This window comes from Anabrus simplex, chromosome 10 (genome assembly GCF_040414725.1).
Source record: "Anabrus simplex isolate iqAnaSimp1 chromosome 10, ASM4041472v1, whole genome shotgun sequence".
Classification (NCBI taxonomy): Eukaryota; Metazoa; Arthropoda; class Insecta; order Orthoptera; family Tettigoniidae; genus Anabrus; species Anabrus simplex.
The window spans coordinates 57380429-57399279 of record NC_090274.1 but is presented as its reverse complement, the minus strand read 5'-3'; the positions used below and the strand labels follow the sequence as shown (position 1 = coordinate 57399279).

The following is an 18851-nucleotide window of genomic DNA, read 5'->3' as shown; positions in this document are numbered from 1 at the left end:
TCAGGGTTAAGTCAGTAGGTTGCCCTGAAAGCTACCTCACATTTCTCCTATAATTATCACTTACAAACAGTGGTCTTCAGTTTCATAGACATAAAATGGCGCTCTTATGATTTATGTTTAGCTATCGACCTTGGATGCCTACTGCCCCTTGCCATTAGCGGTATCGAGCGGACATTTTTGTTACTACTTGATATGTGTTGTTATGTCTCCCGCCTCTCGCGCCACACGTTTGCGCAGAAAGAAAAAAGAAAGAGTTGATTCCGTGACGTCACCGGCCCTTCTCTGCCCCTCCTACCCGCAATGCCTCGTGCTTGGCCAGCCAAGGCGCCGAGTTTGTTGCGTTACAGAAGGTGTGGGGAATCGTTGTAGTTAGGAGGTGTTGTGTCGCTCTGCCTTGCATGTTCGGAACGAACTGCGTCGTAATTTCCCGCGTGTGTGCTAATCTTGGCATCGTGACTGCGTTCATTATGAAGAAGAGTTAATGTTTGTGGTTATATAAGTGTTATAGATTTTAAATTAAATAATAAAATAATTTGTTGTTGCGTTCTGACATTAAGAAGCAGTATTTTAAAACCGAAAAATTAGCTGTGAACAGTTTGTGTTGTGAATGAAGTGGTGACACTTTGCAAAATGTTTCAACAATGCCCCGTAGTAAACTATTTTAATATTTGTGAACTGTGACACTGTAATTGAAGTGATTTTAACTGATACATTTCTTGAGTGAAATTGCCGAATGAAGTTGCGGCACCGAAGTAAACAATTTTAAAATATTTTGACTGTGACACTACAATCAAAGTGATATTTTAATGGCAAATAAATTTATGAAGTGAATTCGGTGGATATTTATCTAGTGTACGCTGAATTATTAAAGGATATTTGACACCTAATTAGCGACAGCGTGTAATTCAACTAGTGAGATACAAATTAATATTCTCCACAGGTGTCATTGTTGTTGTTAGTACTTTTTTTACAAAGTGACTATGATGGAACCGCCTCTGTCCGAGCTAGAAGCAGGCTTCGAGCCTCAACAACGAGCGAGATCCAACACGTGGCCCTTACCAAGGCCCGATAATTTTGTCGAAATTAAAGAAGAACCAGGTATTAAATGCCCTGGCGGTGTAGTCCTCGGAGGTCCGACGTGTTTAGGACCTGACGGAACTTTAGCCGGAGGAATACAATTGCCCACCGCAGCAGCTACCGCGAAGAAGAACTCCAGTCGACGAAACGCGTGGGGTAACCTTTCGTATGCTGATCTTATAACACAAGCCATCACTTCGGCACCGGAGAAACGACTCACCCTTTCGCAGATTTACGAATGGATGGTGCAGAACGTCCCCTATTTCAAGGATAAAGGAGACAGTAATAGCTCAGCAGGATGGAAGGTAAGTTAGCTTAATTCGTATTGCATTCGACTTCATGGCAATCGCGCTGTGATGTCCGTGTTTTTGTTCTAAAAATCGGTTTGGGATGAGATGATTTTGTATTCTGACAGGCGAGACATCATCATTCTTTTTTACTGCTTGTATGTTTACTTGATATACCAACTCTTTCTGTTGTTGCTAATATTCGTGTATTGCTGAAGGCCGCAAGATTTGTAAACCACCTGCACATAGTTTAATATTGTATTCCGTTTTAAATGCTGTTCTTTATTAGTAAAGCTGTTATTAATTTCTTTTTCTACGTCGTCCTCTTTCAGTTGTATGTTTATCTCCGGAATTAAACGAATGCTGGCCGATCTTGGCCTCTTCGTTCTAAGTACGTAATAGGAGTGGAAAAGTCTGGGCGAAAAAAGTGTGATATCACTTACTATTCAAATGTATGTCCACATTCTAGATTAACGACGTACATTTATTATTAATGTTATAGTAAATAAACTTTAACCTTTAGTCGGTAACCTATTTAACGTTCACACAAGACTTCGAACTTCTCGTCTGACATCGATGAATTTTTTCTTTTTCTTTTAATAACCTATCAGTAGCTTAGTGTATAAGTTCTTCAAACGTTACGTACGACTAATTTTTAAGTACAGATTCTTCAGTATAAGTATTTTAGGTGGTACTTACCAGCGACGTTACCGTACGGCAGTTGTTGAAGACTCTTTCTGAATATATATATATCGTAAAGAGGATTCTTAAATTATGATTGATACCTTTCAGTAATATTACAGCTCTGTATAAATATAACGACTAAATAGCATAGTTAAGGGAGTTTCAAAGTGTTGGAAAGAATGAAGAATTTTATCTCTATCGAAAATCTAAAGTCCTCAGAAATAATATCTGTATTCGCTTTCATTTTCAGTCGATGTAATGGAGATTTTATATAAAATATTCCATGATTCAGCCAGTCCGTTCACTTCTTGTGAAATTAGGAGCGTATTCAAATAATGCCGTAACTTTGTTTCTTTTACACTATATCATTCTTCGGTGGCCCTATCTAAAACGCATATGAGATTCTTAGAACAAATTATAAAATTGCAATCATCTGAAAGAATATTGTGCTCTCTTTCGTAATCAGCTCGATAAAACAAGAAATTTTTGAATAGGCTATTAGCCAAATGTAAGAAATTTGCTTGCTGTTATTTGAATTTCCAAACTAGAAAGTGGTATAAACTATTTGGTAACTTATCGTAGAATATTACTAAAACCTTAGTCTAGTCCGTCAAAATCGAATATATTTGCCAGACAAGATTACTGTCGGTATTCTTTAATTTACTAAGATTTTGGAAAATTATTACGACATGTAATATGATGTTAAGTTGTGTGTGTGTTAAAAGTTTTAGGTTATGAGGGCGTGGAAAAGTTGGTAAAAATATTACAAGAGGCGCGCAAACTCGGACACCGCTCGGATTCACGTTCGATAAATAGAAAAGAACATATCATAGAAATCCTTGAAAGCCTAAACAGATTGACACAAATACCACATACACGCTTTAAAAAAAAGTTATCTGTTTGCCTGGTTCGTACTACATATTTCGTAGTTAATTATTTTTATTACTCGCGTGGTGTTTATATATTCTCTATATATGTAAAATTATTAACGTAGCTGCGACTGAAATTATGGTAAAGAGTACAATTTCAACAAGCAATCGAAGTACAGTGCTTTTATTACGACGAATATTCCATATACTTGTATTGCAAGCTTCCCACGTTCGCGGATTGAGAACGGGGTCCGCGTGTTCTTTAAGAACGGCAGTGCTTGGGCATGCTTCCGTTTATTACATCATAACCGCAGTCGTATTTATATCTGATGAGAAATGGCTACCTCTTCTAGTTTACGATTGTCATTAGCGCATGGCTCTATTTTCTTCGCTGTCGTGTGCTGACATGTTACCGCTTGTTAAGTTGCTTAAGCAGAGGTTGTCTATGACAAAGAAGACTTCTTGAACGCACTAAGTATCGTATGCTTAATTTCGTTCCAGCATAAAATTTTTGAAGTTATATTAGTGAAATTGACATCAGCCTACCAAACTACGGTTTACATTTTTTTTCTTAAATATTAGCGTAGAGTCTCTGTTCATGATACTAGACATATTCAATTTCACTGAACACCGAACTTATAAGAAAATCATCTATGAAAATGTTCGACTTAGATATTGTAAACTTACATGCAAGCGTAACATAGTTTAAAACCTGACATTTAGTTTAACGAGTCATCAAATATTTTCTATGTAACAGGAAAATGGAACTTTCATTAATAATAATAATAATAATAATAATAATAATAATTCTACGAAAACATTTGATGGAGAAGTTAAATATTTTTTCTTTCACATATTATTGGAACTTGTCATCGTCCCTTTTGCTGTTACTAAAAGTTACGCTTTTTTCTCTCTAAGCCTTCTGTTTCTTTATGCTTCCAGAAACAGATTTTTTCCTAATCCCTCTGTGTTTTTAGTTAATGTGACGTGAAACAAATCTTTATGCATTTAAATGGGTTGTTTTTTAATGATTAAATTGAGGATTACGATGTAAACGTACGCACGTCTTTTGAAATTTAAAAAAAAAACATTTGATGGGGAAGTTAAATATTTCTTTCTCTCACATGTTACTGGAACATGTCATTGTCCCTTCTACTGTTACTGAAAGTTACGCTTTTCTTTTCGAAACCTTTAGTTCTGAATGTTTCTTTATGCTTCCAGAAACAGTTTTTTTCCTAATCCCTCTGTGTTTTTTGTTAATGTGACGTGAAATAAATCTTTATCCGTTTACTGGGGATGTTTTAATTCTTAAATTGAGGATCACGATGAAAACATACGTATGCCTTTTGAAATTCTGTGAATATATTTTTGGGGATCTTCGTGTCGCTATGGTCGCTATACAGAGTTTGGAATTAATTGATAAAAGTAATCGAAGTACTTGTAACGATTACATTCTTAGTAACTTTTACTTGAAATCGTTACTTTTTACTTGTAATTTACTTCTTGAAATAGAATTGTAATTGTTACATTCTAGTAACTGATATACAGTATATCGCATGAAAGCAGAAACGGGGAAAAACATTATCATGAAGATTATTTTTTTTCAGTTCTATTACAGCAGAAGCAGTAACTTCACAATTTCTTGATGAGGTACTTCCAAAGGTATGAACGACGTTGTTAAAATTAAACACAGGTAGCCTGGGCGTCTTTTCTTCAGTAAACACAAGGACGTTCGTTCTCCCAAAGACGTCGGGGCATAGCGATGAGAATCTTGAGAACCAATTAATTTATTTGCAAAGTAAATCGCAAATTATTCGGAAAACTTTTTTTTTTTTGCTAGTTGCTTTACGTCGCACCGACACAGATAGGTCTTATGGCGACGATGAGACAGGAAAGGGCTAGGAGTGGGAAGGAAGCGGCCGTGGCCTTAATTAAGGTACAGTCCCAGCATTTTCCTGGTGTGAAAATAGGAAACCACGAAAAATCATCTTCAGGGCTGCCGATAGTGGGGTTCGAACCTACTATCTCCCGAATACTGGATACTGGCCGCACTTAAGCGACTGCAGCTATCGAGCTCGGTATTCGGAAAACCAAAAGTCATTAACTAAAATATTTTTTTTTTGCTAGGGGCTTTACGTCGCACCGACACAGATAGGTCTTATGGCGACGATGGGATAGGAAAGGCCTAGGAGTTGGAAGGAAGCGGCCGTAGCCTTAATTAAGGTACAGCCCCAGCATTTGCCTGGTGTGAAAATGGGAAACCACGGAAAACCATCTTCAGGGCTGCCGATAGTGGGATTCGAACCTACTATCTCCCGGATGCAAGCTCACAGCCGCGCGCCTCTACGCGCACGGCCAACTCGCCCGGTAACTAAAATAAAAATGATGGAAAACGATCTTTCGAAATTTACAAAGTGTCATATTTAGTCTTATCTAGTGATGATAGCCACTTATGTCACTAAGTTAAAAAACACACATAGCCTACACCAAATGAAGAAATATCTTTTTTGCTTGCAAACTTTAAAAAAAAATGCAGAAATATGTCAGTGATTTCCTTAAGACTAACATTCTGTAAAATAACTGTAAAGTTTACTGATTACTCGTTGAAAAAGTAATTTGTAATTGTAATTAAGTAAAATATTTCTCAGCTAACTGTAATTCACCCCAGTTACGATTTTCTTGTACTCTTTCCGTTACTGTCGCTATCTTTCACATATATGTTGTTCTTTCTTTCTTTCTTTCTTTCTTTCCTGTAAGCACAGTGTAAATGGTTAGAAATATATTTGATGAAATTTAACTTACCCATAATTTTTTTCGTAGAATTTTCTTTGTTATTATTTGCAATTTATTTTACGTCGCACCGACACAGATAGGTCTTGTGGCGACGACGGGATAGAATAGGGTTAGGAGTGGGAAGGAAGCGGCCGTGGCCTTAATTAATTTGCCCGGTGTGAAAATCGGAAACCACGGGAAAACATCTTCAAGGCTGCCGGTAGTGGGGTTCGAACCCACTATCTCCCGGATGCAAGCTCACAGCTGCGCGCCCGTAACCCCACGGTCAACTCGCCCGGTATTATTATTATTATTATTATTATTATTATTATTATTATATGCGAATAAGCGCATCAGGACTACGTAAAGTACTTAAGAGGAGTGCATTTGCCTTCCTTTATGCCCATATTTCTTTCATTCTTTTACCGTGGGCTTCCTTTCTTGTCTTCAGACAAGGTTGCTCCTTTCTTCTTTGGTTTTTCCTCTTGATCTACTTGTCATTTGTTAATTTTTTTTCTGAAGATTACCCGGTTTTAGACATTTGCTGGTGTAATTCCTGTTTGTTTCAAATCAGTTTTGATTTTTCCAATCCATTTCATTGTGTCTCTTTTGGCTTTCTTCCTGTTTTCGTAGAATTTAGCTGATTGTTTTGTCTGTCTGGATGCATCCTTTTTAATATGTCCATAGAAACTTAACCTGCGTTTTCTAATGTCATGTGAGTGTTTGTGTATTATTATTATTATTATTATTATTATTATTAGTTATGAAAGTTCCATTTTCCTGTTACATGGAAAATATTGGATGCTCGTAAACGAAATGTCTGGTTTTAAACTATACATAAGTTTACGATATCTAAGTCGCGGGAACAGAGACTCTGCGGTCAAAATATACACGTAGAATAATTCTTCATAATGTTTGAGGATTGCCGATTTGGCTAGTTTTTCTGGTATTTACGACTGTGTTGATGGAGGACAGTGATTTTGTGACTTACTTACTCTGTCGCTGCAGGTGGAGTGTAAATAAAATAATAATAATAATAATAATAATAATAATAATAATTTTTGCTTTACGTCCCACTAACTACTTTTACGGTCTTCGGAGACGCCGAGGTGCCGGAATTTAGTCCCACAGGAGTTCTTTTACGTGCCAGTAAATCTACCGACACGAGGCTGTCGTATTTGAGCACCTTCAAATACCACCGGACTAAGCCGGGATCGAACCTGCCAAGTTGGGGTTAGAAGGCCAGCGCCTTAACCGTCTGAAGCACTCAGCCCGGCCAGGTGGAGTGTAGGCCTACCGGGAAAAGCTGTTACGGAATTATGGAGCAGAAAATGTCTACGGGCACTACTAGCGCTAAAAGCCATACGCTTAAGAATTAAAACAACTCTCTGTCGTTTCCGAATATTTTTTAAATTTTTTCACTTACAGTATTTTTTTATATTTTCTAAAATTAGTTACCAGGCGTCTTAGCTGATTGTTAGAATGATGCGGTAAGACATCCTGCTTGTTTTCAGTAGCCTACAGTCTTATGTTTAAAACATGTATTTTCTTGGGGAACAAATGTTAGGCCTATATACTATATGCGTTTCTTTAACTTTAGAAAATAATTTTAATATTTGCAACTTCTCGTATATCACATTTAGTGGAATATTACTGTAAATAAATCAAGGATCACTAGACAAAAGATGAAGCTCTTGTCAAAGGTTTTCTTCAGAAAATAAATCAGAATATCTTATAAATACTTCCTATATTATTACTTAAAAATATTCGTTTGACGGATGAAAACACCTGACGTAGTCGATTTCTTGATTCTCCGCGACAGAATTCCCTTGGATGCAATCTTTTCATTGCTTTTGTTTATATCCTGGACATGTATAGTCGAATAATAAATACATACATACTGCTCTGAAATATTTCATATTTAAAAAATGAATTTTTTTAATAAGAACTCAGGTTTGTCTTCCATAGAATCTCCTGACTGTCACACCCAATATTGTCTTGAACTGTAGCGATTTCAGATCAGAGGTCGTGCGTGTTTCCTTATCTTGTTACTGTCCTTGTAAAATGGAACAGCCTACAAAAAATCTGGCAAACATGTCATCACTATCTTAATTTTATTTACGTAGTTCACACTGCAAATTTTTACTGTTTTAGTTTTTGTTTTGTGTTGTGTCGTGTTAGTTTTAAGGATAGTTGGGGCGCCAAATTAGATTATTGTCTGTATTTTTTTCATCCCATAGATAATTTCGTAATCAAACCAGCATATCTCTTGTTAGGAACATGTTTGTCTTTACATTCCCGTAACGTATTTAAATACAGACGATGTTTTATATATTTGTGTTGAAACCTCTCTATTTCTGAAACTAATCGAGAGAAAGACTAATTTCCCACTAATTTCTGGAGAAAAATGCTTTCTTCACACTTCTAACATTGGCTTAACAAGTATGGTTACCTAAATTGCAATATATGATCGTGCAAATCTTTTTATTGCATTACTTTGATCAATATTTGTCATTTCCAATGTAGTGTATCTGTATCTACCGAAGCAATCCAGTTTAAATTCTCAGATATATAAGTTATGTTAAAGCAGTTTAAAAACTACTAAACTGAAATCACAATTAAAAATGCCTATTGAATAATAATAATAATAATAATAATAATAATAATAATAATAATAATAATAATGAAAACCTACAACCTGTTTTCCAGTCACTGACCGGATCAGGGATGTAATGAATGAAACATATATAGGCTGTTATTACAATGGGGTCGCCACTCCCAAGATGATTTAATAATAATAATAACAACAACACCGGACAAGTTGGCTACGTCGTTCGTATTGCGGGAGATATTGGATTCGAATCCTACCGTCGGCCGTTCGGAACTGAAGATGGTTTTCTGTGGTTTCCCATTTTCACACCAAGGGCTCTAGGCCTACCTTAGCCGGGCTGAGTAGCTCAGACTTAGCAGCTTTGCAGGTTCGATCCTGGCTCAGTCCGGTGGTGTTTGAAGGTGCTCAAATACATCAGCCTCATGTGGGTAGATTTACTGGCGCGTAAAAGAACTCCGACAGGACAAAATTCCGGCACCTCGGCGTCTCCGAAAATCGTAAAAGTAGTTAGTGGGACGTAAAGCCAATAACATTTTAGGCCTACCTTAATTAATCTCACTGTCTCTTTCTTGCCAGTCCTATCCCTTTCCTATTCCATCGTCGTCAAAAACCTGTGATGGTGCGACATTAAAACACTTGCAGTAATAATAATATGGTCTCATGTGCCATATATGAGTATTTTGATGTACGGCTGTTTAGGCTGCCCGCGCTTCAGTTACGACGTTACGTTTTAGTCTTATCAGATGGCAGAGAAAGCGGATTTTTATAATAATGTTATTTGTTTTGCGCCATACCGTCTACTTTCACGTTTTTTCACAGATGCCGAGGTGAGGGAATTTTGTCCCACTGGAGTTCTATTTGCTGGTAAATTTAACGTATTTGAGCACCCTCGAATACCACAGGACTGAATCGGGATCGAAGCTGCCTACTTGAGCTCAGGAAGCAGGCGCTTTACCGTATGAGCTACTTAGACGGCAGTGTCACTCTCCTAATGTAATAGAACTACGCAAGTTTATTGAAAATAAAAATGTATTGTTCAAATGTGTATTTAAGAGTTAGTAAAAAACCTGAGTCTTCCATACAAGAGTCTCTTCAGTTTTTATTTACATAAATTTAGCAATAATGTTCTTTAGATAGGACGTTATTCCCTGCAACGTCGCCTCTTGAAAGTAGCATCCGTAGGCTGTTGAACTTGAAGCAGGACAAACGGTGTGATAAAATTCTGTTGTTGAGATAACGCTCTTTAGCATTCAGAGTTCAAGTTTGTAAGTTGATGATGATAATAATATATTTTTTTTTTACGTCCATCTAACTACCTTACTTTTTCGGTTGTAGACGCTGAGGTGTTAGACTTTTTTCCCCACACGAGTTCTTTTACGTGCCAGGAAATCTGTCGACGTGAAGCTGTCGCATTTGAGCCGGTATTATTATTATTATTATTATTATTATTATTATTATTATATAATTCACAATTTTACAATTGGGTTTATGTGCTTCTTCGGTACAATGTAGATGGAAGAAGTGCTGTTTAGTACGTACGAACATATGCTCCATACATACCGGTATGTATTTACAATATTGACAAATACATTTGACAGATGTTTACATGATATTTACTATGCATAAATAGTCAAAATTATTAGCAGACGATTTTTATTAGTCCTCTCTATATGGTGGATGGTTCATGGCAGTAAACTTCCTTACTATATGGCAAGTGGCCAGGATTGCTGCTTTTCGTAATTCTCTGTAAGTGAGAGGGTGGGGATTAAGTGCTTCATTGCTTCTGTGTAGTTGTCTTTGGTATAATACCATTACATCCAATCACTACTGGAATGAGTTTCTTTTATTTCTGTGACCAGATCTGTGTACTTGGATATCTTCTCTGTATGTGTTGAGTAGACGTTGTGAAGATTATTATTATTATTATTATTATTATTATTATTATTATTATTATTATTAGTATAAACTTTGAATTGCTGTGAGCTTACATCCGGGAGATAGTCGGTTCGAATCCCACTATCGGCAGCCCTGAAGATGGTTTTCCGTGGTTTCCCATTTTCACACCAGGCAAATGCTGGGTCTGTACCTTAATTAAGGCCACGGCCGCTTCCTTCCAACTCCTAGGCCTGTCCTATCCCATCGTCGCCATAAGACCTATCTGTGTCGGTGCGACGTAAAGCCCCTAGCAAAAAAAAAAAAAAAAAAAAAAAAAAAACAACTTTGAATTTATTATCCACAAAACTAAGGTGCAGCTAGCACCCGCACTTGAAACGTATTGCTAGATGCAGGCTTAGGGAGATTGACAGTGTGAATTTAATAGGATATGGTTTAGGTTTAAAAATGTTTATGTCATCTTGAAAGAAAGCGTAAAAATTACACTTTCGGTACAGTAACTACATAATGATTCTGTTATTTATGTGCAAAAGTTTAGTGAAAATCTTCAGTTCACGCACAAGGTTCCTAGATAAACAGTGCCGGATATCTGAGCGGTACTTTAATCAACATGAGGAGATACATGGACTGGTCATAAATGGCAGTTCGCAGAGAATGGACATTAGAGCCTTTATGTATTTATTGAACAACTTGAACGACTTGCTGCAATAACGGGTTGCCACAGTGAACAAAGTAAAGCATATCAGGATACAGAATGTTTTATCATATAGAAATATAGCGGTAATATGGATTATTTAAATTATGTTGGTCCAAACAAATGAGATCTCGGGATGCGTACGTATCACCCGCGTATGGTGGTGGTAACTATTCTTGCAGTGCTGTTCATAGGCAAGTCGAGCAGTTCTCAGCGATTCATTTAGATCCGACTGTCAGGTTTGAGCACCATAGCCGTCAGCCAGAGGAGCTCAATCTAGAAAAGATTAAGAAATACGAACCCACTATTCCTTACTACAAATCTAAATACCATCTTCAGGAAATTGAAATAATAGGTATAGTGGTCGGAGCTTATGGTACCATACCGCGTCACCTTGCCGCCTCGTGGAAACTCTTCCAGCTTCCAGTGAAGTTCATCCCCGAAACAGTGACTTGTCCTCCGTGGTTCCATCGAGATCCTGAGACACCACCTCTACAGTGCTGAAAAGGCGCACTAATTATACTGTTATACCATATCTTCGTTATAACTCAAAATGTCCAAGAAACTATGGCACGGTCGGCCTCGAATTATGTGGATTGTGTGTGTGTGAATGTTCGGATTTGAATAACAAAGCTTGGAAACTACTTCAGTTCAGCTGCACACTTCTCTTCAACGTCCTCAAAACTGTGCTAGTGTTTAATTTAAGCTGTAGTTACTGTATTTTATAAAGGAACATTACGTGCGTCGTTTTCTGTACATTTATATCAATGAAAAATGAAAACCTACAACCTGTTTTCGAGTCATTGACCGGGTCAGGGATGTGATGAATGAGACATATATAGGCTGTTATTACAATGGGGTCGCCACTCCCAAGGTGTTTTATTAATGAGGATAAATGCTATGAAATGATAATGGAGAGTGTTGCTGGAATGAAGGATGACAGGGAAAACCGGAGTACCCGGAGAAAAACCTGTCCCGCCTCCGCTTTGCCCAGCACAAATCTCACATGGAGTGACCGGGATTTGAACCACGGTATCCAGCGGTGAGAGGCCGACGCGCTGCCGTCTGAGCCACGGAGGCTGTTTATATCCATATCAAATATTATTTCTTATTTCCATATACCATAAACTGTAAATAAATGGGGGCGATTTAGAGCTCACCGTTTAGTTTCCCTAGTGAAAGGGATGGTCTGGTTCAAATGAAAACACAACGTGCTGTATTTACAATTGGCAGCTAAATGGGCCTCGTGCCAGACGTGTGCTGGCGAAGCTTGTGAAGGACGTATTCAGCCATTGTCGGTTGCTTCTGGCCTGTTATAACCCACTACGTAGCTAGAACATAGATAATTTGCCACATTCATGCGCGTTAAAATCAAGAAGGCTGTGTTTGGATTGTACATTCTATGTAATTCTTAATACTCCTTCCAATTTACGATAGGTACCTACAGCACGGAAAATACAAAATGAAATTAGATGGTTTTTTTTTGCTAGGGGCTTTACGTCGCACCGACACAGATAGGTCTTATGGCGACGATGGGATAGGAAAGGCCTAGGAATTGGAAGGAAGCGGCCGTGGCCTTAATTAAGGTACAGCCCCAGCATTTGCCTGGTGTGAAAATGGGAAACCACGGAAAACCATTTTCAGGGCTGCCGATAGTGGGATTCGAACCTACTATCTCCCGGATGCAAGCTCACAGCCGCGCGCCTCTACACGCTTTTTAAAATACTGTATTGAAATCATACTTATAATGCTAATTAAAGATACAACTTGATATATTTATCAAGTAAATTAAACATATAACACAAATTAAGTAACACGACATAATTTATTTACTGGCGTAGTCATTTGTCTTTTACCGGGCGAGGAGCCGTGCGGTTAGAGGCGCGCAGCTGTGAGCTTGCATCCGCGAGATAGTGGGTTCGAACTCCACCATCGGCAGTCCTGAAGATGGTTTTCCGTGGTTTCCCATGTTCACACCAGGCTGTACTTTAATTAAGGCCACGGCCGCTTCCTTCCCACTCGTAGGCCTTTCCCATCCCATCGTCACCATAAGACCTATCTGTGTCGGTGCGACGTAAAGCAAATAACATTTGTCTTTTTTTTAGAGTAGTGTGTATTTTTAATCTGGATTCCCAAGTCTTTGGTCCACGCTGGCAATGGATAAAACAGCCTAGGTTTACGTCACACATGTAAAAAGTAAGGAGTAAACAACGCATCTTACTCGAAACCAACTTTCAACCTATTAGGTCGTGTTACGTACATTCAGTGCGTGTTGAAGAGATGTTAAGTACAGAACAAAAATGGCCAACCAGACACCAGTGGGACCCGAACCCACAACCTCCCGATTTCGCGTCGGTTGCTCTACCAATTAAGCTATGGTGGCCTAGGCCATCTTTGTTCTATTGGAAAGGATCTAGATCTAAGCTACAGGTCTGGCACAACTGCCATCACACCGTAGTGTGCGTTTAAGTCGCCAGTTCTGTACTTAACATCTCTTCAACACGTACCGAATGTACGTAACACGACCTAATAGGTTGAAAGTCGGTTTCGATTACAATGCGGTCGTGATAAATTCAATATTCATTGACTTGGCCCTTATTATTATTATTATTATTATTATTAGGCTATTATTATTATTATTATTATTATTATTATTATTATTATTATTATTATTATTATTATTATTGCGCTTTTACGGCCGCATTGGGCCACTGTAGTCAATTTTTGTCCGGTCTTCTATGATGTTTTATGTTTGTTTTCTTTTCTGTTCTTCCAGTATTTCTTCATTCTATCTGATCTTCGTTGTCGTTCTTCTTCTGAAAATACCCTTTTAGTTGTTTCTCTTTTATCACATTTTGGTTGGAATCTAACTTCATCATCATCATCATCATCATCTGTTTACCCTCCAGGTTCGGTTTTTTCCTCGGACTTAGCGAGGGATCCCACCTCTACCGCCTCAAGGGCAGTGTCCAGGAGCTTCAGACTCTTGGTCGGGGGATACAACTGGGGAGTATGACCAGTACCTCGCCCAGGCGGCCTCACCCGCTATGCTGAACAGGGGCCTTGTGGAGGGATGGGAAGATTGGAAGGGATAGGCAAGGAAGAGGGAAGGAAGTGGCCGTGGCCTTAAGTTAGGTACCATCCCTGGAGGAGAAGTGGGAAACCACGGAAAACCACTTCCAGGATGGCTGAGGTGGGAATCGAACCCACCTCTACTCAGTTGACCTCCCGAGGCTGAGTGGACCCCGTTCCAGCCCTCGTACCACTTTTCAAATTTCGTGGCAGAGCCGGGAATCGAACCCGGGCCTCCGGGGGTGGCAGCTAATCACGCTAACCACTACACCACAGAGGCGGACGTCCGGTCTTCTATGATGTTTTATGTTTGTTTTCTTTTCTGATCTTCCAGTATTTCTTCATTCTATCTGATCTTCGTTGTCGTTCTTCTTCTGAAAATACCCTTTTAGTTGTTTCTCTTTTATCACATTTTGGTAGGAATCTAAACTATTCCTGAATTTATTTACTTTGTTTGATTTATTCTTTAAATCCTCCAGTGTTATGTCTAATTCTTTCATGTCTTCTTTTATGTCTTTTATCCAGACAGGTTATTGTTTCCAAAGCTTCTCCAATACTCTGCGTATTAACCTGTCTCGAGGTGTTCTCAACAGATGGCCAAAGAATGATATTCTCTTCTTTCTTATGAAATCCGTTATAGGTTCTATTTCCTGATATACTGCTGTGTTTGGGATGATGCGCCATTCTCTTTCTTGTTGGTACTTCTTATTTATTTATTTATTTATTCAGTGATGAACATAACAGGCTTTTTGCCCAATTACAATGTTCACAATATGCAGTAAAATTAATAGTTACACTACTAAACATTAACTGAAAAAAGACAATACAAAGAATACAATGAACTACCCAAACAATACAAAGTTGGTAATACAATAAAAATATACAGTTACTACATTAATAATTATTATTTTACAGTGGTGCCTAACACAAAGTAACACATTCAGTTATACAGTCTTAGTATTAAACATGACACATTATCCAAAATAATATTCTAAAAGAGAAATAAATTGTTTAATTTATAGGTCATTTGAAAACTGTGAATTCAAATAGAAATAAAAGAACAACTAGAAGAATGAAATAAAAAACATATACAGAAAACAGAGATAATATTTAACAGTATGTGCATTATAGGAAAGTATCACACGTCAATTCAAAGTTGATTCGATTCATGAAAAGGATATCCGAATTAAATGTATTTAATGTATTATAAAGTTTCAGAATTTTATTAAGAGGGGAATTCTTATGGGCTTCTGTGCGGCATTTCTTAATGTTTCCGAATTTTCTGCCATTAATGCATGTTCTTACTATTCTTACTTCTATTTTTAAAATTTTGTCTATGTTATTCTTTTGCTTTAGTTTAAATAATGTTTCACTTCCATAAGTTATTTCAGGTTGGACTACAGTCATATAATGTTTCAATTTTGTATTTATTGACAAACATTTCTTGTTATATGTATTTCTGGTTTCTTTTTGGGCTCTGGATAATTTATTCGTTGTCTCTGCCCAAGAAATTTTTTCATTTCAATTGTATGTTATAGTTTCTCCAAGGTATTTAAACTGTTTTACAATTTCTATTTTTTCCCCACATATCAGAACACTGCTTATTAAAAGGGGATCTATTGCCATTATTTTAGTTTTTTCAAATGAAATTGGTAATCCTTTTATTGTATTTATTCTGTATTAATCTATAGGCTAACTCCATCTTTCTGGCCCTTCCCTTATTTGCTTCTTATTTATTTATTTATTTATTTATTTATTTGATTTTCGCTAATCGTTCAACTAGGGACCACGATTCTGGCTTTTATTCAATTTCCGTTTGATCTAGTGGGTTTTGATTAGTTCGCTGTGTCGAGCACGTCGTTTGCTACAGTTGTCTATTTCTCATCCCGGAAAGCTCCAAAACTCACGTTGAATATCCACAGCCTGTTTCCATTCATTCGACCGGGTCAGGATTTCGATGAATGAAGCCGCCATAGAGGATAGGAATTGTGCCGGCTTCCAAAGCCTTTCGCACTCCTCTGGGGCAATGATTAATGACTGATAAATGAAATGAAATGATATTGGAGAGTGTTGCTGGAATGAAAGATGACAGGGAATAACCGGAGTACCCGGAGGAAAACCTGTCCCGCCTTCGCTTTGCCCAGCACAAATCTCAGATGGAGTGACCAGGATTTGAACCATGGAACTCATTGGTGAGAAGCTGGCGCGCTGCCGCCTGAGCCACGGAGTCTCACCCGTCACAATGCTTGTTCTGAAATAGGCTCGTTTGTGCGCGTCATCTGGTCCTAGACCCATTTCTTCGAGGTCTTTCTTGACCTTAACCTGTCATGGAATTGTTCTTTTGGTTTTGAGTCAAAATAGTTTAAAATACTTTTTTCCGTCCCAGCCATGCGTTTGCGCATTGAGTCCGTGGTCTTCTTTAGCTTACAGTAGATTTCTTGTCCGAATTTTCTTACGTAGATCCCGTTTTTTTTGTGGGGGGGGGGGCAAGTATGTTGTGGAGAATCTTTCTCTCTTTTTGCTCCTACTTAGCTAGCGCACATTTCTCAGAGAGGATAAGGCATTCTGACGCAGAGAGAGATGCCGGCTTGACGACAGTGTTGTAATGATGAATTTTGGATTTGGAAAACTACCTCCATTTTTTTTAAACTCTGGTCTCTGTTTCTAGTCCGTTTGATTGGTTCCACGCACCAAAGTATTTGAACTTATACACACGGGTTATTGTTCCATACTTAGTGTTCATTTGGATCGTGTTTTCTTTAATGTTTGACATTACTTCCGTCTTGTCAGAGGATATCCGCATCCACGGTATCCCCTGCCTGTTGTAAGAGGCGACAAAAAGGGACAACCAAGGGATGATCGAATTAGAACCATGAGACTACTTGTAATTAATACCACCACGCGGGGAACACGGGTCCCCTTTACTTCGTGTAGTACCACTATGCTAGGTACCCAATAGATAGTGACATTGTGTGAATCAGGGTGGCTTTTACAGTACCTGTGATTAGTACCACTATATGAACGACACCCTGGGTCTGCGTCTGCCTTGACTATGATTGGTACCCACTATGTGAGGAACACCACGGGATAGTACGAGTCCCAGTGATTAGTACCCGTATGTGAGGAACACCAGAGGTTTGCGTTACCTGTAAGTGGTACCGCAATGTATGAAACACCATAGGTCTGTGTTACATGTGCGCATTACATTACCTGTGAGTAGTACCATAATATGTGGAATACCGCGAGTCTACGCTACTTTTAATCGGTATCGCAACATGACAAGTACCATAGTTCTACTTTCCTAGCGATAAGTACCATTATGAGGGGCCGATGACCTGAATTTCGGACCCCTTTAGACTACAAGCATTATCGATTCAGGATTGTACTTTAGAAGCATTCCCTTGGTCAGTTATACTATTGTTTAACGCTAGTTTCTGGGAATGTGGGGCATTGCGGGTCGGATCCATTGATTGTTTTAAATTCATATCCATTCATTCATTCTTCGTCATCTCATTTTGAATTCTGGTCAGTGGATGTTTTTGAACTTTTAAATTGTAATTTCATTTCGTGTCATTAGGGGCCGATGACCTAGATGTTAGGCCCCTTTAAACAACAAGCATCATCATCATTATCATCATGTTCTGCTACCTCTTTCAGCACATTAATTTCTTCTGTTGCAGTTTCAGAATTTTCTGCCATTATTGCTATATGATCTGCAATAGCTAAGCAGTCGTATTATTATTATTATTATTATTATTATTGTTTCTTCGTTATGTCCGTCTAAGGAGCGCAATTAAATTTATTTCGCTGATGTTGCCTTTTTTCTTCTCCCAAAATCTCTTCATCTTCTTGCTGTGGCTTTTCTTGCGATCTCCTGACCGGGTTTCTTTTTTTTTTAGTGGAAGTGCTTGGATGGTGTGTAAAGCGATAATTGTCGACTAATTTTCTGAACTTAGATCTGTCTAACACAATGTCATATGTGATGGCTATTTCCTGAAAAGATTTTCCAACTTCGAGCAGCCAGTTGTTTTTTTTTTCTTTTCTTTTTTCTTTTGGTCAATCTCTGACTACTCAGTCTGAGAATATGCCCGTAAAATTTCAAAACGTCTTTTCCTAAATGTGTCTGAGATTTTCTCTGAGTGTCGGTACATGTCATGATATTTCCTTATCATTCAGGTTCCCCCTGTACAGACTGGTCCAAAAAATTTCCTTAAGATTTTTCTTTCTTGCTTTTCTACATCTTTAACCAATTATCTGTTCCCAGTGATCAGTTTTTCAGATGCATATAGTGCTTCAGGCTTGATTACAGTATTTTAATGCCTTAATTTTTCATTTCGGAGTATGAATTTTTTATTTTATCTGTTCCAAGTGAGTGTGTTAGCTTTTTGAAGTTTAAAGTTTATTATTATTACTATTATTATTCCTATTATTAAAAGTAAGTGTGTAAGTAGATGCCTAGATTAGCTATGAAGTCAAGAAGAATTTTCTTTATCATTTATGGTAACACGCAGCAAGGAACCGCAGTATTTCTTCTCTAAAGCGAAAGGAAAGAAGTAATATTCTGAGGATTTGGAAAGACCGTTTAATGGCTTCCGGCAAGGACATTCTTATGAGGAAACAGAATCTCTTGTGTGTTATATGACTCGTGTTGCTACCCGACAAGCATTGTGTTTTGTAAGAAACTCAGATATGTGAAAGCAGAATATTATGAATGTATTCTTTAGAATAAGACTTGATATAATGTACAGTAGATCACTATTTAATGGAAATATTGGGTTCAACTCCCCTGCTGTTTCACGTGGCTTAGTTGGAGAGGACTGGAGAAAACTTATTTATTGTTGAGTTCTGAAGTTTGGGCTGCTTTCTTACTTCGGAAGTTCATTCTGTATTTC

The 18851-nt window shown here is 37.9% G+C and overlaps 1 protein-coding gene across 1 annotated transcript; it reads left to right on the top strand.

Annotated features, from left to right (window-relative positions):
* Positions 1-344: 344 nt before the first annotated feature.
* Positions 345-1709, top strand: LOC136882261 (forkhead box protein O). The gene has a single exon (XM_067154812.2). The coding sequence runs from the start codon at positions 981-983 to the stop codon at positions 1389-1391; it is 411 nt and encodes a 136-aa protein (XP_067010913.1). The 5' UTR covers positions 345-980; the 3' UTR covers positions 1392-1709.
* The last annotated feature ends 17142 nt before the right edge of the window (positions 1710-18851 follow it).

Excerpts from the sequence above, each read along its gene's own strand:
- LOC136882261 (XM_067154812.2), top strand. The coding sequence starts at position 981 with ATGATGGAACCGCCTCTGTCCGAGCTAGAAGCAGGCTTCGAGCCTCAA.